This window comes from Quercus lobata, chromosome 5 (assembly GCF_001633185.2).
Source record: "Quercus lobata isolate SW786 chromosome 5, ValleyOak3.0 Primary Assembly, whole genome shotgun sequence".
Classification (NCBI taxonomy): domain Eukaryota; kingdom Viridiplantae; phylum Streptophyta; class Magnoliopsida; order Fagales; family Fagaceae; genus Quercus; species Quercus lobata.
In genome coordinates, this window is record NC_044908.1 from 65,401,713 (window position 1) to 65,427,904 (window position 26,192).

The 26,192-nt window shown below is 34.7% G+C and overlaps 1 protein-coding gene across 1 annotated transcript; it reads right to left on the reverse strand.

Moving 5' to 3' along the window:
• Window positions 1-1,909: 1,909 nt before the first annotated feature.
• LOC115991789 (alpha-glucosidase-like) lies at window positions 1,910-10,627 on the reverse strand. The gene is made up of 5 exons (XM_031115708.1): window positions 10,243-10,627; window positions 6,726-7,420; window positions 4,961-5,191; window positions 4,228-4,874; window positions 1,910-2,927 (listed from the first exon to the last, which is right to left on the reverse strand). The coding sequence occupies exons 1-5, from the start codon at window positions 10,521-10,523 to the stop codon at window positions 2,049-2,051; spliced, it is 2,733 nt and encodes a 910-aa protein (XP_030971568.1). The 5' UTR covers window positions 10,524-10,627; the 3' UTR covers window positions 1,910-2,048.
• Window positions 10,628-26,192: the final 15,565 nt, after the last annotated feature.

Below are 26,192 nucleotides of genomic sequence, written 5' to 3' on the forward strand. Positions count from 1 at the left end.
ATTTATAAATATAAAAAATAGCGGTAAACTCGAAACGGTACATCGGTATTGACGGGTATCCAAAATATATCGTACCGCTGGCCAAACCGGTACAGCCTCCGGTACGGTATTGACTCCCTTGGTTTGCCTCTTTCAAGGTTTGAATTATATCTTTGTAATTCTATCTGCTTGTCTTATAAATGCTTTCTCAAATCGTAAATTGCCATTCGCATTATAAGTAAATTGAACTGGTAAAAATTTTAGAGGCACATAAAAATTCACTGAAAATTTTTACCAAATGCCTTTTGCTGTTTGTATTGTGGTGGGACACAAGTGAATTGAATGATAAACGAAGTGATTTTTTTTTTTTTTTTTTTTTTTTTTTTGTGTGCGCGCTTTTTCGGTGCCTCTAGGCTATAGGAAGGTCGAAAAAACAAAGTGAGCTTGATCATTTTTGGACATGTACATGATTCATTTTATTTATGCAATATATATATATATATATATATGTGTGTGTGTGTGTGTGTGTGTGGGGGGGGGGGGCAGTTAGTCACTAAAATTATTAAAGTCAAGTTAATTGGGCCTGTGGCCCATCCGAGGACGTAAAGCTGTTCGAGGAAGCCCATATCAGGTTGTGGGGGTAACCAAACGAAAAGAAGGGTAAATATCTCGAAAGGTGAGTTCAGTATTCGTCCGAGGACAAAATCCTTCTCGGCAGTATGAGTCCGAGGACGAGTAGAATGCCACCTTGTTACAAACGTACTTCAGAGCTACGTCACCACTAGAAGTGGGATAAAGGACCAAGGGCAAGAAAGAGAAGGCCAACAAATATCTATAACAACAGCTGCCTCCGCATTAATTACCTCTCAACCAACTCTCTGGTCGCATTGATGTGGAGGTGATGCCTGAATAGTGATGAAGCAGCCTTACAGCTGCTAGTAGGAGGTTCCAGAAGGTGTTAGATGGGACAGAAAGAAATCTCCTGAACCCAACTTACACGTGTGTGGTGAAGATGATATGAAGAGGGCAATATATAACATGAAAGAAAGCATTGAAGAAGAAGATCGGAACATAAAAAAAGGAAACAGAGAACACTCAGGAAAAAAGCTTAGAAACCAAAGAACTGCACTTGTTTCAAAGAAAAACTAATTGTTATATTGGTGCTAATTTATCTATAAACGTGAGGTTGAATCGTTTTTCTTTTAAAAGTTAACCTAGTTCTTGAACACCCACGCTCTACAAATTTTATTATTTGGGCTTTTAACGTACGAACCCAATACCAGTTTGGGATATTTACAAATTGAGTCCTTACAATATATATATATATATATATATATATATAAATATATATCAATTGGATGTCTTGTGATTTTCATTTATTTTTTTGAAATTACATATAAGAATATAGTTGATAAAAAAATTTCAAACAATTTGTAAAGAATTTTTTGATATCCTTTTAATTGACAAGAAAAGGCAAAACAACAGAAAAATATAAAATTATTTTCCTATATATAATGTGTTAATTAATATTTATCAATATCAATGATCTATGATTTTTAATAAATTAAAATTAAAAATAGATAATATCAACCCAAGCTTCTCTTTTCTTATTCTTAAATAACTACATTAAAATTGACCAAAGTGGATTGACGTAAATCGAAATGGATTGAAATACTATGTTGATGAAGCTCAACAACCAAAAAGAGTATAACAACAATAAATACTACATTTCAAATTTTAGATATTATATAGATACATAACTAAGTAGATATTGAAACTCAATTAGCTATGAGTTCTTGTAATTGTAGTATTGATTGGTAACTGGCATATGAAATAACTAAATTATTTTCCTTGTGTATGAACATCTATTTATTAGAAAAATAATAATTTTATCAGTGCTAATTGTGAGTGAGATTCATTAATAAGATAATGGCATCACTGGAACAGATTATTTAATTATTACTTAGAAATTTATTAAAATAGCGATTTTTTTCCAGCAATAATATTTCAAACAGTTATGACAGTTGAGTGCAACTGATACTCATTCTCTTACGAGTTGACTCACTATTTCAGAAGTTTAGCTCCAACTTGAACTCCTTTCCTATAAGAAGTGACAATTTTGAGACCTCTACAGTTAGAAATCCCAAGCCGTCGAAGCTTTTCTTTATAACTGAGTTTCCATTTAAGTTTGTTCCATTTATAGTTTCTAGTTCATATCTCTTCAATCTCTTATCCTCCTTTAATCCTATGAAAATCACTTTATCTATGATCCACTTTTGGCTTAATGCAAAACCTCCATTCACAACTTGTGATTTGACTGATACTTTATTCCCTACTATTCCACCATAAAATCTCACTAAACTCCATTTCCCATCCGCTCCTCCCATCTCCACTTCCTCACCATCATCCAAGAAAACTTCTCCACTGCTATTTCCACTATTGCTGACAACCACCAAGAGTTGGAATGCAGTCTTCCGAGCTGCTTGTGTTGTCATGGCCTCTCCTTGCATAGCCAGAATATTACCTTCCCGAACATGCACGTTTATATGATTGAGTGGTGCATCAAGCTTGATATACTTTCCTGATTTAACACTCAGTGAATGGGAGTAGTTAAAGAGGTCAAACCAGTTTCCTGCAGGGAAGTATGCATCAACTGAAACAGCTCCTGACTTCAATACTGGTGAGACCATTACGGCTTTACCAATCAGGAATTGTGTACTGATTTCGTAAGTGTTGATATCTTGAGGGAAAGAGAAAAAAAGGGGTCGTGCAATGGGGGTTCCGCTTTGGTGTGCTTCATACATTAATGTGTAAAAGTAGGGGAGAAGCCGATAGCGAAGCCCAAGCACCTTCCTAGCTATTGCAGCAACTGAATCCCAAAGGTAGAGTTCTTGACGAATAGTATTCTTCTCAGAGTGATCTCTTGTGAAGGGATAAAAGGCCCCTAGCTGCATTTGGACAAAATACAGACATTAGGTGCATAAATATATTCAATCAAATAATAAGCATGACATTTTCTTTATTCCCTATTAATGGCACCAAGACTTCTTTGCCTTATCACTTTCTCTCTCATAGCATTTGCAAAGATAATTCAATATACTTCAACAAAATGACATTAAAAAACCAGAAAGATAAACATACAGAGAGAGAGAGAGAGAGAGATTACCGCCAATGTTATACAAACTTTGGAAGCATCACTTCTTATAAAATAACAAACAAACAATAAAATTGAAACAGCTATAATACATTTTGATTTCTCATCAATATTAAACAAACAATCAATTTGGTCCCTAACTCCCTATAGTTAATTTAAATCATATTATCATTAAAGCTTTGGATTATTGTCAATATAGTCCTTTAGCCTAACTCTATTCACTAAATGCCATTAAGTGTCACATGAATACAAAAGAAATCAAAATCATATCAATTTGGTGAAAATGTTATAAGCAAAAAAGGGTAAATAAAATTGTAATATTGTGAGAAAAAATCACGTTAATTTTTTGTTTTTCAAGAGAGCAGAGGAATTCCTCTTCTTCATCATCATCCTCATCTGCTTCATAGGGAAGTTCATTGGGATCCCCAGATTCGAGCAACATGAGTATGAAAAGATCACTACCCACCAACAGTAACCTTTAGATCAATAAATATTGCATGACCATAATGAAAAGATCCATAGCTAGTATTCAGAGTTTCTTCATCCCAATTGAGTATGAATAGAAGAGGCTCCATAGCAAGTCCAACACCCTCACCACTCATGTCAAGGCCTACTTTGACCACAGCAAAAGAACAGCACCAACCCCTTCCTCCTCCACTATGTCTGTTGTGCAAGTGCCCTCTAACCCTTCTTCACTACCTTTGTTAATGACAGGTGAATGTTGAGACTTGTGCACTTGATATGGGTGTATATAGATCATATGACACTTAATGGCACTTAATTAACAGAGCTGAACGGCAGGACTAGATCGACAACAATTTAAATTTGTAGGGATCAAAATCACTCAAATTAGAACTATATGGTTCAAAGAGCAACAAGTCTAAAGTTAGTGGGAACAAAATATATTTTACTTAATAAAGAAAGCAGAAGCTGGGGGGGGTGGGGGGGAAATGCTTCACAAAATCGGATCATACACTCCCTTTATCTACTACAAGTCTACAAAACAGTAAAATATCATATCAAAAGCTAAATAAAGCTTGAGAGAAAAAAAAGTACAATATCAACTAATCATTTTGACATCTATCAATTTTTACCTGAATCCAACGCCCACAAAGTTCTTCAGTTGTATCTCCTATAAAACCACATACATCTGCTCCAACCATTGGGATGCCAAAAAGTCCAAAATTCAAAATTCCTGGAATTGAATATGCCAAATCATTCCATGTAGCAGCGTTGTCTCCAGTCCAGTGTGCCGTGTACTTGCCAGAGGTCACAAAAGTTGACCTGGCAAGTATAAATGGCCTTTTACCAGTCACATTGATTAAGGCTGCATTAGTGGATTTGGACTCTAGGAGTCCGTATAGGTTGTGGGCATTGTACTCCGTAATGTTACCCCAGTGTAAGGATGTTGCAGGGACAGTTCTATTATTAATGGGCCGCGAAACTCCAGCATTGTTAATTTTGTAGGGAGGGTCATCAAAAGTAGAATTTGGAGTAGGAGGAGAAGTTATAAAGCTAGAAATCTCATTCATGTCAAGCCAAAGACCATCGAAGGGAAGAATATCTTGAAATCTTTTTATCTCACCACCCCAAAATACTTCACTAGCTGGGTTTAAAAAATCAGGGAAGTAGACTAGGCCAGGCCAAACTTGACCCAAGTAAGGGACACCATCACGTTTTATGAACACATCAGCTTGCATTCCCCTTATGTAGGTTCCATCTGTCTTATTCACACTGATACCTGTAAAATAACACATTTTTACATTAAATAAGAGAGTGAGAATAGTTACAGCTGAAGAAAACAATTGCATGTCAAGTAACGCATACCAGGATCCAAGATGAGCACATATTTCTGTCCATTTTGATGAAGAGTATCAACAAATTTTTGCATTTTGTCCAATGGGAAGTTGATAGGATCAAGGGTAAAATCCTTGTAGCCATCCATGTAATCAATATCTGTCCACATAACTTCAAGAGGTATGCCAGCTTTTGCATAGCCAGCAACCACGCCTTCAAGGTCAGCCACATTCTTATAACCCCATCGACACTGATGAAATCCTTTACATAAAGTTAACAATAACCACTTGGGTTAGCATTTCTTATAAAGTATGTCACGATAAAAACATAGCAGGTCAGATCCTAATTTGGAGCGAGTCACTCCAAGTGACGATTATATTGGCATACAATTGAAGCCTGAATATAATGGAATGTCTTAAAAGTATCTTTAGAAAAGAACAACTCATTACAGCAATTAATTTTTTCAATTGGTCCATCAAAAAGTCTTCTTTCAAATTCACATTACATCTTCTAATGTCACACTTTTCTTTTTCTTTATAAGCACTCTGTAACCCACTATGTTTTTCCAATAGAATTACATATGGCGTCTTTCTATAAAGGTGACTATTACTGGTAGTATTCATTAAACTTCAATTTGGTCAGGATTTGTATTGCCCTATGTGATGGACCAACATATATTTTCTTGTTCTAGAAATTCTTCTTCATTCTAAGGAAGTAGTAGATCTAATTTCAGGATGAAGTGTCGCACTTGTCAGTTTTGACCATGCCTTTCAAAATCAATTTTACGATAACTGAAAAGAAAAAATCCTAAAAGAAGTCAAAGGGCAATATATAACAACATGAAAATGAGATTTGTGAACCCCTTGATGCTAATTTGAAAGTTAACTTTAATTACCTAGATCTAGATGGTGATGTTATGATAGGTGTCATTCATCTAATTTTTACAGTCACAAAACAAGATGTTCAAGTGAACCACTACCTAACTTCGGAATTGACATTGGGAATTATAATAATGCAATATCTAAGAAAGCAATGTAAAAATTGAGAATAGAAATAGAGTCACATCTGGATCCTTATCATATGATATGGATTAATAATATAATATTAAATGTTGATAAGCTGTGCCTTCACATTTGAAAGAAGCAAGCTTAAAGAAACACTTAGGCACGATGTACTGTCTCTTAAGCTTTGTCACTTTTATTTTTTGGGTCACACATGGATATGGGATCATGATGCACACCTTTCCAGGCATGCTACTCCTTTGTTGATCGCAAAAAGAAGTTCATTCTCACATTTGAAGTGTGTGAAACGACATTCTTATTTTAGCTCTTAACTCGATGGAATTGAGTTCTTTTGGAGTCAGAAGTGATGGCATTATAGGTTGCATGTATAATTCACCAATATTTAGAAATAAAATATAATGTTAAAGAAAGTATTACGTATGACATGATATATGAAGGTGATGTTGTAATTTCATAATTCCAATCATGAGAATCACAAATTAATATGTTTATGCATTCATTCTTAAAACAATTTATTAGATTTGAGTCATTTGACCATACATCAATATTAAGAAGAATGTTGACTATTACAATCCAATCTACTCATTTGAAACTAAATTGATAAGATTTTAACAACTCTATTGCGGAGTTATCTAATAAGAACTTCAGTTGTGAAGTCTAAGTTTGTAAATGTTAACTAGTAAATTTTGCAACATCTTCAGCATTTTTCTATTCACAATATATGAAAACTGAAAAGGCAAACAAGAGAAGAGTAGAGAGAAGAGAGAAGTTACCGAAGGACCAATAAGGCATAGGCGTAGGGCGGCCGATGAGTTTCGTATACTGATCCATCACCATCTCCGGCAATGGCCCAGCAAACAAGTACAAGTCAATAACCCCACCGATCACCTTATACGTAATCCTATCACCACTGTATATCACATCCATCCCATTACTATTCAGCAGCAAAACACCATGACTTTGAATGGCCGGTGATGATGATCTAGCGTCCATGTAAAAAGGGTGCGACCCATAAAGATTGACATCGAGATTAGCACTGGCGATATCGGCGTTCCACAAAGTGAGCGTCTGAGTGTCATCAGGAACAAGCTTGAAGGACCGCTTGGTTTGCTCGCCAAGGCCATAGAGTGAGGACTTGGATTTGGGGAGCGAGGAAGAGAGCTCGATGTACTGGTTTTTGAAGATGAAGGGAGTGGAGGCGGTGTCGAAGATCGTGTCGTTTGTGGATTTGCGGGAGATGGAGAAGGTGAAGGGAGAGGTGGTGTGGAGAGTGAGGGTGAGGTCGGAGTTGGGGTCGGAGAGGAAGTAGGAGGTGGTGGAATGGGAATGGGGTGGAGATGACGGAGTTTCGGGGAGAGAGTGGTGCAGTGGGGAGTGGGTTTGGCGCGGGATGATGTCTTGTGGGATCTCCCATCTGCGGTGGTCGGAGTCTGTTATTTGAATTCTCAGCCGATCCTTGGTTTCAAAGCTGTGGACAGTCAGCTACCGATCAGCCAAATTATTGTGTTAAATTATCAGGCTGTGCAAAAAACAGACTGACGCGACCCAATTTGTGCCGATCCATTAAGTGAGGTGTGTGCTACACCCGTCCACTTATATTTTTGAAATTTGATCACATGTCAAATAATAGATACACTTTACGGGACATTAAGTTAAAATCGATCGTAAACGTAATTTTAGTTATAATTATAAAACAATTTTATAATTATAATTGAAATTATGTTTTGATTAGCAAAACATTATTTTAATTGGATTGTGTATGACAATATACAACTTAGTATGCAAACAATAATTAGCGAATAATTTTTTTCAAAAGCTTACAATTTTAATTACATAAAACTACTTTTAACTTACAATTTTTTTTTGGTCCATAAAGGTTCAACCATTGAAAAATAATTTATTGTCAAATGACCGAACTGGCTGATTGAACCGGGAACTGGACGCTAATCTAGTCCTGTTGTCATTAATAACCAAAAATGAAGGAAAAAACAACTTTAACTGAAAACCGCTGATTCGATCACTAAAATCGAGAATTGTTCTGGTTGGACTGATTTTGGAAAGGTTAGGCAGGGTTCTTGTGCACAAGACAAAACAAAGCATAAAAGTAGAACACTAAATACACCATGGAACCGTTTTTCCCAAAACAAAACGCAAGATTTTATTTTATTTTTTCATGGAACAAAATGCAAGACTTGATCTATGTAATGGAAGAGCCAATGTATGCACCAGCAACACTATTTTATATATTCTAGTCTCATTTGAGTTTATAAGTACGTGAAGTTTTTCCTTGAAGGCTTGAATTTTAACTTTTGCCTCGCACACTTTACAAATACTTATACGTGTAGAATGACTATTACATCAAGAGTGTGTGGTTTAACAATACTTCTTTAACTGATTTGGCTTTTGTGAGTTTCGTAGATAGGTGGAAGATGCTCTAATAAATGGTGAAAATGTAATCTGGCAGCAGCGGCAGTGGCACTAAAGTGTGGCTTTTGTTTTTTGTTTTGTTTTTTTTTTTAATGAACAAAAGTGTGGTTTTTAAAGTCATAAATCAAACCCTTGCAATATCAGATGATATAATCCTCACCGTTGAATCATTAAATGATACACCTGTCAATATATCTCCTTATTTAAAATATTCTTAGACGCGTGATGCACTAGTAGATGCCAATAATAAAGTAATAATATTAGTTGTCTTCCTTCCCAAAAAAAAAAAAAAAAAAAAGTTGCACATGCTACAATATTCTGTGATAAGATAATCTAATAGTGCAGGAGAATTATCATTATATGTAAATTACTTTTAATATTTAAATAATGTTTAATAGACAAGTTGTGCGTAAAACTATCAGCATTATTAAAATTATGAAAACTTGTTAACTTTTTCAAAGTTAAATATACACATAACTTTTTTTGAGAATGATAAATATACACATAACTAATAGGCAACACTTTATATTTTTATAATTTAAAAATTATTAATTAAAGTTTGTAGTATAAGTGTATAACTTTAGCATTTTTCATAATTCAAACATTTATTTTTTAAGCGGTTGAACCGTTGAAATTCAACAATCACATCAGTTTATAAGTTACAAGTAGTATAGTTTGTAATATTTTTAGCATTTCATGAATACTATAAATTTTATTATATAGAGCTTACAAATTGATGTGTCATTAGTTAGAAACAAAAAATTCAATCATACATTTATTTGGTGGGCTTGGTGTTTAAATTCTATCAATTGTATTCATTGACATATCAATTTGTAAGCTTTATGTACTAAAATTTGTGGTAGTTTCCAAAATTTTCTTTTAAATATAGGGTTTAATTGATCAAAATAATAAATTATGTGTAGAATTGACTTATAAGACCATAAGTGGAGTATACTATATTTCTCAAGTTGTATACCTAACTTTTTAGTCAAAAATGAAATGCTATACCTAACTTTTTAGTAAAAAATGAGATGCCATACCTAACTTTTTAGTCAAAAATGAGTCAAAAATGAGATGCTATTGCCTTTCAATTATTAAATATTAGATAAAATCACCGAACACTTTTAGCGCAATAGTTAATCTACTCTCCAATAGGAAACTTCACACACATAATCTAAGATAATTTTTTTTTTAAAATTATAAATATTAGATGTCATCATTTATGATATAGATACCTCATCCTCCACTATTTACTTGAGTGTTTTCATCAGCTGGTTATTTGACTATTTATTGCATGTGACTATCACTCAAGTCTTTAGAGCACTAACATTTGAGGATGCAAAAAAATGCCTATTTTGCATATTCAAATACCACTTTATTTATTTTATTAACTCATTTTACAATTTACCTTACAAATATTTTTTTTTTCCTTTACCATCTATGAACAGTAAGGTTGCATATAGCATATATATAAAAAATGCCTATTTTGCATATTCAAATACCACTTTATTTATTTTATTAACTCATTTTACAATTTAACTTACAAATATATATTTTTTTCCTTTACCATCTATGAACAGTAAGGTTATATATATATATATATATATATGCTATATGCAACCTTACTGTAGTAATTGGGGAGTATTTACACCCCAATGCTACGGCTCTTAGTGAGGCGGCTCTGAAAATAAGAGTACAGAATTTTCGTGGAGGAGAATTATCGTTATTCAGTTTCACATGCTTACGTGGCTCCACAGCATTGGTAACTCCCAAAAAAGTTAACAGTGATAATATGAATATAAATATGATGAGCAGATTCTTGGAGATAATGCACAGAGAGCAATAGCATATAAGCAAGCATACCTGGCAATGAAGTTGAGATTCTGAATGTCAGGCCCAAAAATGGAGGAGCTGTTAATGAGGCCAAGATATGCGGTCAACGATTTGCCGGAGGGATCAATAAACACGGATCGAATTTTGTATCCATGCCCAACTGGGACTGCATCTTTTTCTTCTAATCTGCCGTTTGAGCGGGGCAAGTAACAAACCAAGATACAGAAGAAGAAGAAGAAAAGTAGATTGTGGTTTTGTTGATGATGATGTTGAGGATAAGATAAAGCTATTGCTTTATTTTTTTTCTTCATTGTTCCTATTTTCTGTAATGAGAGAAATGATTCACTTGGGTCCTGGAGCCTTTTGCAATTTGTAGTTTTATACTGGTGTACTCATGTACCAGACCTTTTAAGCTAAGCTGACAAACAAGTTGTTGCTTTTTTATATTGATTAACAGTGAAATTGTATAAAAAAAAATTAACAGTGAAATACCATGATAATGATATCAATAATTCTATAAACAATTTAAAGTATAAATAAATATTATAAATTTTAAAAAGGATATTAAAAAAATTTAAATTATAAATAAATAAAATAAATTTATAAAAATTAAAAAAAGTTATAAAAAATAATTATAACATTAGTAAATATAGAATTTTATTTCATGAATGGTTTTGATGAATACAACTGGATTTTACAATTTTTAATATTTATTCCAACCAAATAAAACATTTTCATAAAACAAAACAATAACATAAATTTATAAAACTAATGATATATAAGTTAAAAAGTCTTTTTCCATTGCCATTTTTTCTCTCTTTGTCATTTCATTTATTAATTTTTTATGAAAAATTTTGGTACCGTTGGATTTGTTGATTGGTTGGGAGGGGGGAGAGAAAACTGGTGGGGTCCAAATATTTTCTTTCTAGATCAACCAAATTATAATCTCTCTAAAATGGAGAAAAAATAGGAGAGAAAACTTGTGTGCATATAAAAATACTATTTGGTGTTTGCTTCTTGGTGCTTTTTTGTTCATTCTTCCTTTTTTTGGGTAAATTTCACTAGCATATCCTAAGGTTTGGGCAAATACCAACCAAGTTTAAGGCATTTCAAAATTGATCAATTTGGTCCTCAAAAACAATTTAATCCCAAACCACATTACCGTCTATTAATTTCTCTCTCTTCTCACTGTGACTCTTTCCTCCTGTGTTGTTCCCCTTCTTTTCTCTCTTTAGTCATCCCAATCTCTCTAACTTGAGCAACTATGGCCACAACTAACTAACAACCCAATTTTCCCCGTAGCAAACCCACCACCACATCACAACCCACCACCACCCCCATTGCAAATCCACTCTAGATTGAAACCCACCACCACCGACCATAAACCCTAGCCAAACCCATAGCAACAGAACCCAAATCCTCTAACAAAACCCAAATCCAAAAAACCCATAACAAACCAACCCATAACATCGGAACCCAGAACCACTTCATTGCAAATCTACCCCAAATTGGAACCCACCACCACCGCTGGACATAAAACCCAGATAAAAAACTCAAAAACCCACAATAAACCCACCACTGTCGTTACCTGAAAGCACAACACTGTTGTTGCCTAAGAGAAGAAAGAGACAATGAAAGGGTGAGTCATAAAGAAGGATCGGCCAGGAGAGAGAGGGATGAGAGAATAGGGAGGCCTGAGAGAAATAGAGAGTGTGGGAACAAAGAGTGTAGGGAAAGGGAGAGAAAATAGACGTTTGAGAAAGAAAAGGAAAACTATCTTTTGGAGGGTAACAGGGATAGGGATTAAATTGTCTTTAGGGACCAAATTGGTCAATTTTGAAATGTGTTTGACCTAATTGGTATGCACCCAAACCTTAGGGTATGTTAGTGGAATCTACCCTTTTTTTTTCGCTCCACCTGCATTCTTTATTCACTTTCGACTTCTTTCCTTTTTCTTTTAGTTATTATTATTATTTTTAGTCAGCTTCTGCTTTCCTTTCTACGAATCTCTCTCTCTCTCTCTCTCTTCTAATAACTTCTAACTCTTTGTCATTTATTTATTTTTTACTCACTTCCAACTTCTGCTTTGTCAGGACATATGTGGAACATGTTATGAACATATGTCATTTAGAATTGGCTTATCCTTTGACAAAACGCATTTTACTTGTATTTGGGTAGGTTTAGGATGTGTTTAATACTTCAAAGAACAAGAGCTCAAGTCCAAGTTTTGAAGCCATGAAAATCTGTCTAAAAATCAAGTGAAGAAGTGTTATTCATTAAAACTCGACAGATATCTCGACAGATGTATTTATCGAGATTTAAAATGTGAAGCTTGACAAATAACTCGATAGCTATATCTATCGAGAATTACGAAAATCAGTTTTTTAGATCTATTTTCACGCATATCCAAGCTATGTGTGTAGGTTTTCTTTTCTCACAACCTAGACATATATAAGGATTATTTTAAGGGCTGTCTCACTTTATGTAAAGGTTTCATGCATACATATTGTGACCGGAGACAATTTGCTCTAATTCATTTTTCTCTTGAAGAATCTGCTGCATTTGTACACTGTATGGTTTTGTGACCAAGGAGCTTCTTATTAATCTTCATCGTGTGGATGAACTGAAGAACTTTACAGCCAACATCCTTCTCAAGTTGGTGTGTTAGTCACGTACTTGGATCCGTGCATCAATTGATTAGTCACGTATTGGGACTCGTGCATTGAAAGGAGAGACTGTCACTATATTACAAGTCCAATTGTGTATTGAGGTAAGGGTTCAATTGTAGGTTGGTATAAGGTATTAGGATTCCTTTACTTGTAACCGCTTGTTTTGATAATAGTAGATTCTCAGGAGTGGTGACCTTAAATTCACCTGGTGGGGTTTTGCCTCGGAGGTTTTCTCCATTCGTAAACAAATCACCGTGTCAAATTTATTTTCTGTTGCATTTAGTTTTTTGGTGATTTGTTTGTGCTACCACGTGTATTGCATGTTAATTGACTTAATTAATTCACTTGGTTAATTTACCTAAGGGGTCAATACATTCTTGACCTATCAAGTGGTATCAAAGTAGACACACTCTGATTATGGTTAATCTTTACTGTGTGATCCATTGACCCTTGTTTGGCATGGATAGAGGACAATCTTTAATTATACCTTCTTTATTTGATAGCACTAACTATGCATACTGGAAAGTACGCATGAGAGCTTTCTTGCAGTCTTTAGATGAAAAAGTGTGGCAAGCTGTGGAGATTGGTTGGACTAGACCAAAAGAAGCGCCAACTGATTGGGATGATGCAAAGATCAAAGAGTCTAACTTCAACAGCAGAGCATTGAATGCCCTATTCAGTGCAGTCACAAATGAGGAGTTTAAGAAGATATCTTCCACTGAAATTGCAATGGAAGTATGGACCATCCTCCAGACAACCTATGAAGGAACCAAGGCTGTTAAGGATTCAAAGTTTTAGAGGCTTACCTCAAACTTTGAAGAGATTAAGATGGAGGAGGATGAGTCGTTCAATGAGTTCTATGCCAAACTCAAGGACATAGTAAACTCTGCCTTTAATCTTAGGGAAACCATTCTCGAACCCAAGATTGTTAGAAAGGTGCTCAGATCTCTACCTAAGAGATTTCATGTCAAGATCACCCCCATTGAGGAATCAAAGGACATTAACAAAATTTATTTGACAAAATTGGTTAGCAACTTGCAGACCTATGAATTGGGTCAGTGACAAGGATGAGTCTTCGAATGATGGAGATTTTAAAATGAAATTCTACATCACAAGACAGTTCAAAAATTTCATGAAGAATGCCAATGCGAAAGGATTTGACAAGGACCAAAAGCAATCTAGCTCTTCACAGTTCAAGAGCCAAGATAACGGGAAGAAGGATGCTAGGGATGGCGGTCAGTACATTGTTCCCTCCAGACCAAAGTGCTTCAGATGTCAAGGCTTTGGACACATGAAACAAGAGTGTCCAACTTACCTCAAGACCATTGGGAAAAGCAAGGCCCTTACTACTACCTTGAGTGACACCAAGACTGAGGATGATTCAGATAATGATGACGAGGGAATCTTGAATGCCTTCACTGCCACTGTGAATCCTACTGAAGGGATTGTTGAAGAGGTGAATGAAGAAGAGGACTTGGTGGAGTTTAAGTTTGAAAAGATGGATGAACAGGATGACATCCATACAGCCTATGCAAAATTGTACAAGGTCTTTGAAAAGGATGAGAAATTGTATAGGCTTTCCACCAACAAACAAAGTGATGTGGAACTTGACCGAGAAAAGCTTTCCACTAAGGTTGATGAAGCTAATTAGACTATTGGAACACTATAGTTTGAGAACAATTTCTTGGCTAAGAGGACCAAGAAGCTTGAAGCGGAGCTGTTTCAAGTCAGAGTTTAGTTGGAGAGAACTTTGAGTGCAAAGCTTGATGAGATGCTCAGCTTTCAGAAATTTGCTTCTGATCGAATATGTTTGGGATATGATTTCTCTTCTTCTAATATTGCTTCTACTAGTACTACAGTGTTTATTTCACTTGCTAATAATATTGATTCTAAGAACAATGATGTGAAAACCGTTTTAGCTAGTGAGAATGGATAAGAGTAAATCTATCTTAGGAGCACCCCCTAAACCGTAGGACTAAGAAGGGTAATAACCAAAAGTCTAAGTAGAAGAAGCAACATCTCTGTCATCACTATGGAGTTACTAGACATACTCGACTAAATTGCTACAAGTGTTTAGCCACTCAACAAAGCAACAGTATGATCTCATCTGGAAACTAGAATCAGTTTCCATCCTCTTTTGCTCTTCTTGGAGATATTCTTAAGGCCCTCATGTTCCTTTCAAACTTGAATGGTTTCAATTCTTCTCCCTCACCGCCGGATCAAGGGTTCACTAAATGAAAAGGTTCCTCCAAGGTGTGAAAGGAAAAAGGCTCTAAGTGATTTAGTCACTTTTTCTCTCTCCCTCTTTTTTTATCTGTGCATTACTTGTGTGTTTTGCTGTTTTGTTCTTTAGTCAGTCTAGTTTTATTCTATGCTTTGTTTTAACATCTTTTTGTTTATTTGTTTTCAGTTTTGCTTTATTTTGCTTTTCATTAAAAAAAAATGAAAAATCAGAAAAATACAAAAAATAGTGTGTTTTGTGTACATTGGTACTTGTGTACCTTGGATTGCCATTGAAATAAAGTTTTCTAAACTTTGTATCTTTTGTAGGTTAGATGAGCATTTCTATGCACAACTAAGCAAGTGAGCTTTGTGGCTCGTGTTTGTGATGAGTAAGATTAAGTAATCTCTTATAATTAACACTCGTATCGCTATTTTTGATTGGAATGACTAGAAAATCCTAAGAGAAAGGCATAAATAACCATCTCACCACTATTGCCCGCCAATCATGAAATGACATTTGTATGCTCCGGCATAGCAAAAGTGCAATGTCAATGACATCTGTATGCTTCAGCATAGCAAAAGTGCAATGTCAAAAACTTAATATAATTGAGTATTTTCTTCTCTCTCTTATATGCCTATGCATGATATGCTAAAAAAAAAAAAAATTATATGCAAAGAAAAATCAAAAGCAAAAAGAATCAAAGTGCTTTTAAATATGGTTGCAAGCGTGTTTCTAGGAGATGTGGGAGTTAAAAGATGTACCTCGAAAGTCCCCATCAAGCAGTTATGATTGTGTGTGAGTTAAATTGATTTTCTCATATCTCAAATCGTCATAACATGTAGACACTTATACAATCTTGCGATATTTTCACACAAAATACGCAAAATTCTTTGCTACTTTTGATACATGTGCAGGTACAATGTGATTTGGCCATCACAAGGAATACATGTGTTAATATATATTCACTAAACTGTCTTGACTTGTTTTTGAAATATAAATTGGTTAGACTTGTTTAATGTGTATGTGTGTATGTGTGTGTGTCTGTGTGTGTGTTTTGGATCTAAATGCTTGACATTTTTCTTGTTGAGAGATGATTTTGAAAGTTTAAAATGTTATTTGGATCTTTGGTTAAGTAGCTTGCTTGATTGCATTCATTTCTGTGTTTTTCTCTTCTATTAAAACTGTTTTTGCCAAGCTCGATAGCTTCTCGACAGATTTCGACAGATAGCTATCTATCGAGACCCTTGGACTGCTTTTCTTGACAAATCTTATTGCATTTTCTATTCATTGAAACTTTCTGGAATTTGTCTCTATAGCTTCTCGATCCATCGAGAAAGTTTCTGTCTGCTCGATAGCTGCTCAATCCATCGAGGTTTCTTTGCCGTCGACAGATTCTTGACAACACCTTGACAGATTTATCTATTGAGAATTAGTGCTCGACAGATCCTCGATCCATCGAGTTGCGACTTCTTTAAATAGATTCAGCGCTATTTCTATTTTCATTTTCTCATATCTTTCTTGACAAAAAAGCTATCCAACTTCTCCCAAACTGTCACGACCCAAATCCATGGAACATGAATTTAGATGCATGACTAACTTGCTGATCTTACATAACTCAATAAACATGATTAATTTAAACATAATTCAAAACTCCAAATAAACAATGCTATTGATAAATCTCTTACAATAACTAAAATCCAAAAATTTAGAATAATCTCCAAAATATTGTGAAATCTAAAGCGGAATAAAAAAATAACTAATTATCTTTTCAGACTTCAAGTGTTATTGACTTCGCCTAAACTCCCACGCTCTACCTTGCACCTTATGAAGCAATCCAAAGGTTCTGTTCCCTAACTAAACTTTAATATGAAAATTGTAATTGATGGGGTGAGCCACACATCCAGTAAGTAATTATACAGAATACACAACGAAATAGAGTCAAGCAAAGCACGAGTATTTTGATTTTTCACAAACTCATTCAATGATATCAAAATAATTATTCCAAAACATATAATGAATCACTTAATACATATGTAATCGCATCTTAAAGTCATTTGAAATCATATACATACAATTGACTAGAGCACAGTGTCCCATATACACATCACATATTCTCACATACAATCCTGTGGGCAGATACCAACATCTAACCCTTGCTGGTGAGGGATCATCACATATTCTCACATACAATCTTGTGAGCGGATTTACACATATATCTGATATATCTGATCAATTAAAAAAAACACTTATTTTGAGTCACATATCACAAAGCAAAGTTTATACAAAATATAATAATTTACTTGATATTAACAATTTATTTTCAAATACAGAGGCATATCAAAGATCACAATATCGAATAGAACATAAATCAAAGGATGCTTGACTCTCTTGGGGAACGAATAGAGACTGAGGAGTTTATGTAAATATATTACAATTCTTGAGTAAATCTGAAAATTAAATTTGCTGAAAGAAACATTTTAAATACCATTTGGAGAATAAGAATATGACCTTGAAATCACTTGGTTTTAACAAATTTAAAGAAGAAGAACCTTTTTAGAAAACTTATATTGAAACTCAATTATTTACGGAAAATAGTTTAGTTTAGAAATCACCTTTTAAATGAGATTTGGACATTCGAAACTTATTTAAAATTCGAAGTATCTCTTTAAAATATTATTTAATAGTCGAAATTTCTCTTTCAATGATACAAAAATACTTTTGACAAACTTTAGAAAATATAATTTTGAAATATAAAACTTTTGAAAACTTTTAACTTCTAAGAACCTAATGGACAAAACTTGTGCATATTATGCATAATTACTTACAACACTTGAATCACTCTGAAAGTCTAGCTGAAATACCCTCCAAATAGTCTCAAAATACTCTTAGATAGGACCTAGATTCAATCATGAAAATTGCTTAATATCCTTCACAAAATATTAATTTTATTGACCTATACAAATTGACTCACTAAAATTATACGTGCTGAACTAAATGATAACACTATTGCAAAACATCTCTACCCAAGAATATGTTTCCTTGAATTATCAAAACTCAGAGCCAGCAGCCAATACTTTAGGATTTAATATATGTCCTAAACAAAAGTAAAACCTAAAACTTGAATTTAGATTTTAGACTCTATAACTGAAACTTTGTTCTAAAATACACATTATGGGCAAACCTAGGATTTAATATATAACCCCAATGAAGACCGTGGGCCAAAACTAATATGACTTGTTCATGGACTTAATATCATTGGCCCTAATGTATTAAATATCTAAGCATTATTTTGAGATAAAAATGGAATTTGGGTAAAAGAATAAGTCTGCCATTAACCTTTGAAAGAATTGTAAACGTGTTGATCTCTAATGGTTCATTGTAGTCAAAGTCTAGGCAAAGACTACCAAGGCCATTACTTTATCCATCTATAATGATTTATTGTAGTCAAAGTCTAGGCAAAGACTACCAAGGCCATCACTTTATCCATCAGAGAAACTTGAACTTTGACAAAATGTGAGCAATCTAATGTGAACACTTTGCCAAATCCTCTTATTGGATATGATGACCCGCAATATTATAATCATGATCCCGATGAAGATGTTGATGAAGAATGGTTCCAAGGAAGAGATGGATGGGACTAGATATCTTTAACTAACTAAAAAAAAAAAAAAAACCCAACAGCTCCCAACAGTACCATATCTTCTCCTTGCCAGAGAGATACTTCAATAAGATCACCAATGCAGATATGCCCCCACCTCACTTGACACCTGTTCGCCAGCCCAGCACTCCAGATCTCTATGATTGTTCTTATCCCATGGCAAGCTTATCCGGAGGAAGATGAAGATCCAACCAGGCCACTATGTTCTGGACACTTGTAAATCCATAAGGACAGCCCCTACTTGTCCTGATATGAATATTGTACATTATCTGCAAGCTCTAAGGTCTATAAATAGGACTCTTGTAATTCTGAAGAGGCAAGAGAGAGTAAAGAAAAAGAAAAGAAAGCTCTTGTTGTAAAATGTATTCCAGTGTTTCTTATGTCTAATGTGAAAAAGTTGTTAAATCTAATAATATCCTTCAGTTTGTTGTATCTAGTGTTGTGCTCTATTCCACATTTCCATATTTTCTTTTATATGTTCCTAGTAATCTACCTCATTAACCAGTTTCCATAATCTTCTTACACCCTCTATTTCAGTCATCCCTCTGTTTCCCTTCCCCTATGATAGTTGGTATCAGAGCTTATTCAAGGAAAAAGAAAAAATCTTCCAACGTGTTGCACTGGAAGTGAAATTCTAGAGACTACAGGGATTCCCTTTCTTCTAATGAAAACGTAGAAGTCATATGTCATGCCTTTGTTGATGGGTACACAGCGGCAATCTAACCGTAAAATATGAGTAGAATTTTAGGACCAAAATCAAACTTCTAAACAATCTAACATCACAACTGATTCCAAGATAACCTTATAAACTTTTAATTCTTTGTTTCTAATGGTGAGAAATCATACCTTGAAAAATCTGATTGCCTCTTCAATTGTATGTGCTCTAACTCCAAGGAAAACCTCTTAGCCTCTTTGATAAAACCCTTCCTATGAAAACCCTAATTTATCTTTTCCTCCAACTTATATTTTAACACATCAGAGATGTGGACTTGGTGAGATAGTGGGCTGGAGTTTAAAATCCGCTTTAGCTTATCTCTTTAGTCTCCAAGAAGCCCATAAAGCATCTTCATCTTTTATTTATTTATTTATTATTTTAATTGCTGCACCAAATTGTATGTACTAAAACTTTAATTTTCTCACCTATTTGTAGCAACACAAAATTGTCTACTCCTATCTTGCTATGCACACACATACAGTACCTCAACTCTATATTAAAATTGACAAGGTATAGTGATAATCATAAAATCAAAATTGGGGTATTACACAAACACTATTTTCTCACTCTTTTCATTTTCCCCACTTGATTCTCGGCCTAAACCTTGGTTTTTACCTTTGGTATGATCTCTTTCTCCCTCTTTCTTCATGCATTTCATACATTTAGACCTAGGTTTTGGGTTTTTGAAATTTTTTTGGGGTTTTTCAAAATTGATGAGTTATTTGTGAAATTTTTGGGTTGGGTCTTGTTTAAATGATCCTATATGCTCATGCATTGTATCACATTTTCATTTTCACAATATTTCATGCATTTTAGATGTGTGTTTTATATGTTGGAACCTTGTGTGCTGGTTGGTTTGGATTGGGTTGAGCCCTTGATGTTATTTTTGTTGCACGTCACATGATCATGCATTTTTCATGCCTACGCACCATTCTTTTGATTCTTTTTGGTATTTTTGTTGATTGGTTCTTTTTTGCTTGTCTCTCTCTTTCTCGGATAGTCTACGCATGGCACCCAAGCGTAAATCCACTCCGTCCTAGAACCCTTTCGTCCCAGAACCCTTTTTGTTCCGGGGCATCTTCTTTTTCTAACTCTACTCCTCTTCACATCCAATCCTGTGATGAGAAGGCCCATCAGGACTTCTCAGAGAACTTCTTCAGACGTGGCATTCATTCGAAATGCCACATTATCCTTTTGGACTTTTCCAATACTGATCTACCCACTGTCATCAACAGTCGAGGTTCCTAAATATGGTGATGAAATTTGTTTTACATCCTTTATCTCACTATAATTCTATTACTGAGCCTTATGCTCGCTTTTTGTTATCCCTCATTGAGGGGCTTACCATTGACTTTCCCTCTCATTTTATACTCTCCCTTATAGATGTCTATAAGGATATGACGACCCATGATAAGCTTATCTTCCATTCTGCTATCATGAGGATCCTTTGCCATGCTTCTATCTCATATCTTGAGTCTACTTATTTCACCATCATGGGTGCCATTAGCGGCGCGTTCGTTAGACAGAGCGAGGCCCAACTTCGACAGGAGTAGCCATGGACTGAGAAGACGACTCCTCCAGCCTCTTCCGCTCCATCCACCTCCGCTCCTTCTTCTTCCATGGGTGGTGTGACTCTCAAGGCCATCATGGCTTAGCTTGGGTGCATGGATGCTCACCTTAACACTCTCAGTGATGAGTTGTGTCAAGTGAACACCCGTGTTGGTCGTATCGCACGACGACAGGTTGTCATAGATGGTTTTATCGCTTCTCCATCTCCATCTCCACAGGCTTCAGAGGATGAGGGCGATGATAATGGCTCTGGTGATGATGATGATGAGGATGCTAGCTCTTCCAGTGACGAGGAGATGACTACTTCTCAATGACTTGCCCTTTGTCATTTGTGACAAAAAGGGGAAGTAGTTTTGGGTATGAGAGTAGTCACATACTTAGGGGGAGTGTTAGCATAGGATATTTTTGTTAGGGTGAGTATTTATTTTTTGAGGGATGTAGTGAGGACTTTTGTATCTTTTTTATTTTATTTTATTTTATTTTATCTTTTAGTTACATTGTTCTTGTAAATTGGTCTTGTGACCACCTAGTGATAGTAAACCTTGTATTCATTATTGATATAAATATATATATATATATATATATATATATATATATAAATATTTGCTGAGGTTGTTATCTCATTTTCACATATCTCTCCATGTGTTGTTTCTTTTCTGTCTTTATACACATGCTTCTTATTATGTATGCAATCTTTTATTTCTGTTTCACACTAAAATGCTATGATGAATTTTGTTTAAAGTGTTTCAGAAATACAGGTTGTCAAAATCTTCCATGCCATGAACTCTCTTCTTGCAAAGTTTTTCAAGAGTTTGTGTTAGGGTAGATTTTATTGTATTCAACAAGTGAGTATGAGTTGAGTCATTTATGACTTTTATCATATTTCATTTGTTTGTTGTGGTTTTGTTACGGATTGCCAAAGGGGGAGATTGTTAGGACATATGTGGAACATATTATGAACATATGTCATTTAGAATTGGCTTATCCTTTGAAAAAATGCACTTTACTTGTATTTGGGTAGATCTAAGATGCGTTTAATATTTCAAGGAACAAGAGTTCAAGTCCAAGTATTAAAGCCATGCAAATTTGTCCAAGAATCAAGTGAAGAAGTGTTGTTCATCAAAGCTCAATAGATATCTCAACAGATGTATGTATTGAGATTTAAAATGTGAAGCTCGACAGATAGCTCGACAGCTGTATCTATCGAGAATTACGAAAATCAGTTTTTCAGATCTATTTTTCACGCATATCCAAGCTACGTGTTTAGGTTTTCTTTTCTCACAACCCTAGACATATATATCTAGATTATTTTAAGGACTATCTCACTTGATGCAAAGGTTTCATGCTTGCATATTGTGACTGGAGAAAATTTGCCCTAGTTCATCTTTCTCTTGAAGAAGTTGCTGCGTTTGTACGTCGTAAGGTTTTGTGACCATGGAGCTTCTTATTGATCTTCATCGCGTGGATGAACTGAAGAACTTTGCAGCCAACATCCTTCTCAAGTTGGTGTGTTAGTCACATGCTTGGATCTGTGCATCAATTAGTTAGCCACGTACTGGGACTCATGAATTGAAAGGAGAGACTGTCACTACATTACAAGTCCAATTGTGTATTGGGGTGAAGGTTCAACTGTAGGTTGGTATAAGGTACTGGGACTCCTTTACTTGTAACTACTTGTTTTAATAATAGTGGATTATAGGGAGTGATGACCTTAAATTCACTCGATGGGGTGCCTCAGAGGTTTTCCCCATTCGTAAACAAATCACTGTGTCAAATTTATTTTCTGCTGCATTTAGTTATTTGGTGATTTGTTTGTGCTACCACGTGTAGTGCATGTTAATTGACTTAATTAATTCACTTGGCTATTTAATTGGTTAATTTACCCAAGGGGTCAATACATTCTTGGCCTATGATCCTCCCTTTGCTTCTATCTTTTGCTTTTGTTTTTCTTTTTTAATATGGATGCCTCTTTTTTTTTTTTTTTAATTGAAGAATATTTTTAATTTTTTGGGATAGGTTGTATTTAATTTTTATTTGATAGTCATACTTATTTTTTTATTCTTCTTCATTGAATTGTTTTATTTATTGACATTGTAATTTTTTTGTTTATCCAGAAATTTTATAATAAAGTGTGTGTAGAACGACTAAATTTCTTAGTTTGAAATAAATCAAACAAGTAAAATAGTTTCACAAATGCGAATTTGTGTTGATGAATGTATGATATAATTCTCTATGATTACAAAAGAGTGATCCTCTGATTCGATCTACTTGAAAGACTTGTTGATTAGAATTGTAATAATGTGATTTTGACTTAAACACCAAATATCCTTCAATTTGGTTGAAGGATGAATTGAAGACCCTTGAAACAGAATTTCAATGAATCTCTGGCTATGAGCTTGTTAGAAATTTTTTGTTCTTCGTGTTCTTGGTGCGTTATTCATCTTTGAAAGTTTTGTGTGGAAGTTCTTTGGTGCTTTAGAGGTTTGAATCTGTAGAGCTTCATTGATTTGTGGTTTGTTGAGGTTTCTGGAGGCTTTCGAGCTTGATTCCAGTGAACTTTGAGATCTAGGAAGATGATTTGGATGATTTCTCTTTGAATGTTCTTCGTATTCGAAGGTTGAAGTTTTTGAAGTTCTTGGAGGCCTCATGGCTTGATTCTAGCAGAGCGTCTATACTTCTAAATTTTCTTTGATGCTGCTTGTCGCATGGATGCCTTGGTGTGTAGAAATAACTTAGGAAGGCTTTTATTTATAGGAGTTTATGGGTGGGTGAGCGACATGTGGCGAAACTTGGTTGGTGACATGTGTCACAATTTGATTGGAGGAGCTTTAAGACTTTTTCTCCAAGACAGTTTGATTTGGCCGAAATGTTTTGATTTTCAAGGTGACACATTGATGCACTCGATTGGACTACCTATATCATCGCTTACACGCACTGGGCTGCTTATGTCATTGCTTACACGCGCTAATGTGTGATTGGTTTTCGCATGCATTTTATGCCCCTATTTCAATGACACTTGGCAAATTTTTTTGGTTTTTTGAGTAGTGATAGCAAAACCTAGTAGCGGTAAGTGACGCTTTATAATTAGCCGTATTTTGTGGACTTGGTAGTATGATGTGTCAGCTTGTGATAGGCCAGGAATTTGCCCTCTCTATAGTGTGTATTTATTTTATATACATTAAAAAAAAATGTTAGCTCAAAAAAAAAAAACATGTAATAGGGATATAAGTTTAAATATATACAAACTCGATTTTCTATTCTCCCATTTTTCTTCTCAACCAAATAAAAAAGTTTTCCATCCTTCTACTTTTATACTCCCAACGAAACTCAAATGGAAAAAACTAAAATCTTTTCTATATATCCTCCCAACCAAAAAGGATAAACCATCTATACTCGCCCCCCAACCACCCCCCGCCTTTTTTCTTTTTCTTTTTTTCTTTTTTTTTCTATAAGTGGTAAGTCTAAAGGCATCCAAATTTTCTCATATAAAATCATGTACACACTATCTTTTCTATGTGTTTTAGTGGATGCAAGCACCATAATGCATGATCAGTTGTAGTCACATTCATCTTAAACATAGGCTTGAGAGTATGCTATCAGTCAAGTGGGTAGGGACGGACCCTGGAGTTTGATTGAGTGGGGGCTTGAGTATTAAAAAAGAAAAAGAAAAAACCCACTTAACATCAACTTTTTAAAATTTTGCATAAGAATTTTTGGAAAGTGGGATATCAATATTTAATGAAATTGAAATATCAACAATTTTTGGAATTGAGACCAAGATTTTTAATTCCACTTCGGATTGACTATTGCAATTAAATATTTTGGTATCTGCGCGTACTAATGCAGCTGAAGAAAATAATTGCATGTCAAGTAAAACATACCAGGATCCAAGATGAGCACATATTTCTAACCATTTTGGTGAAGACTGAAGAGTATCAACAATTTTCGCATTTGGACCAACGGGAAGTTGATTTTGATCAAGAGTAAAGTCCTTATAGCCATTCATGTAATCTATATGTGTCCACATTACTTCAAGAGGAATTCCAGCTTTTGCATAGCCAGCAACCACGCCTTCAAAGGTCAGCCACGTTCTTGTAACCATATCAACACTGATGCAATCCTTTATATAAAGTTAACAATAACCACTTGGGTTAGCATTTCTTATAAAGTTTGTCATGATAAAAAATATTGCAGGTCAAATATTAATTTGGAGTGAAGATTATGTTGGCATACAATTGAAGCCTGAATATATGTTGACAATACAGTCATAAATCTTCGTTAAAAATTCGCATAACATCTCCTACTGTCACCTTTTTTTTCTTCTTCATAAGTAACCTGTAACCCACTATGGCGTCTTTCTATAAAGGTCACTATTACTGATAGTATTCATTAAACTTCATTTAGGTCAGGATTTGTATTGCCCTAAGTGATGGCCCAACATATTGCTTGCTCTATTAGTAGATCTAATCTTAATAAGAATGAAGTGTCATACTATTGTCATAGTTTTCACCATGGCTTTCAAAATCAATTACTATAATTGAAAAGGAAAATCCTAAAAGAATTCAAAGGCAATTAAAGAGTAAAGAGTTAGAACAACTAGAAATTGAAATTCTTAAACCCTATCAGAAGGATCTTTAAGTGAGCCAAGGACTTGAATTGGAGCTGATCAAAGAACCTAAGCTGGAGCTTCTGCAGAAAACAGAGCACTGGAACAATTATTTCTACATAAACGGCGGTAGCTTAGCTCGTATCTTTGTAATAATACTTGTAGTTTAGGCTTTGTAATAGTTAGTTAGTTGTAATTATTGGCACCTGTCTTTCGCTGATTAGGATAGTTCATAACAGATTTTGGGGGGAAGATCCGTATAGTTTGGAGTTTTTTTTTTTTTTTTTTTTTTTGAGAGTCAAAACTGTGTATTATTATTACGATACTGGAAAATCAGAAATAACAACATAACTAATGTCTGCTGGAACATGCTCCATCCAGACCAATAAAGGAAAAGAAACAATTGCTCTCTTGGCTAAAGCATGAGCTACACAATTGCCCTGCCGCCTAGTGTGAGAGAAAGAAAAAGTTCTTAACGAACCTAAAATAGACATCGTGTCTTTGATAATTTCACCCATAGACGAATGTGCTCCATCTGC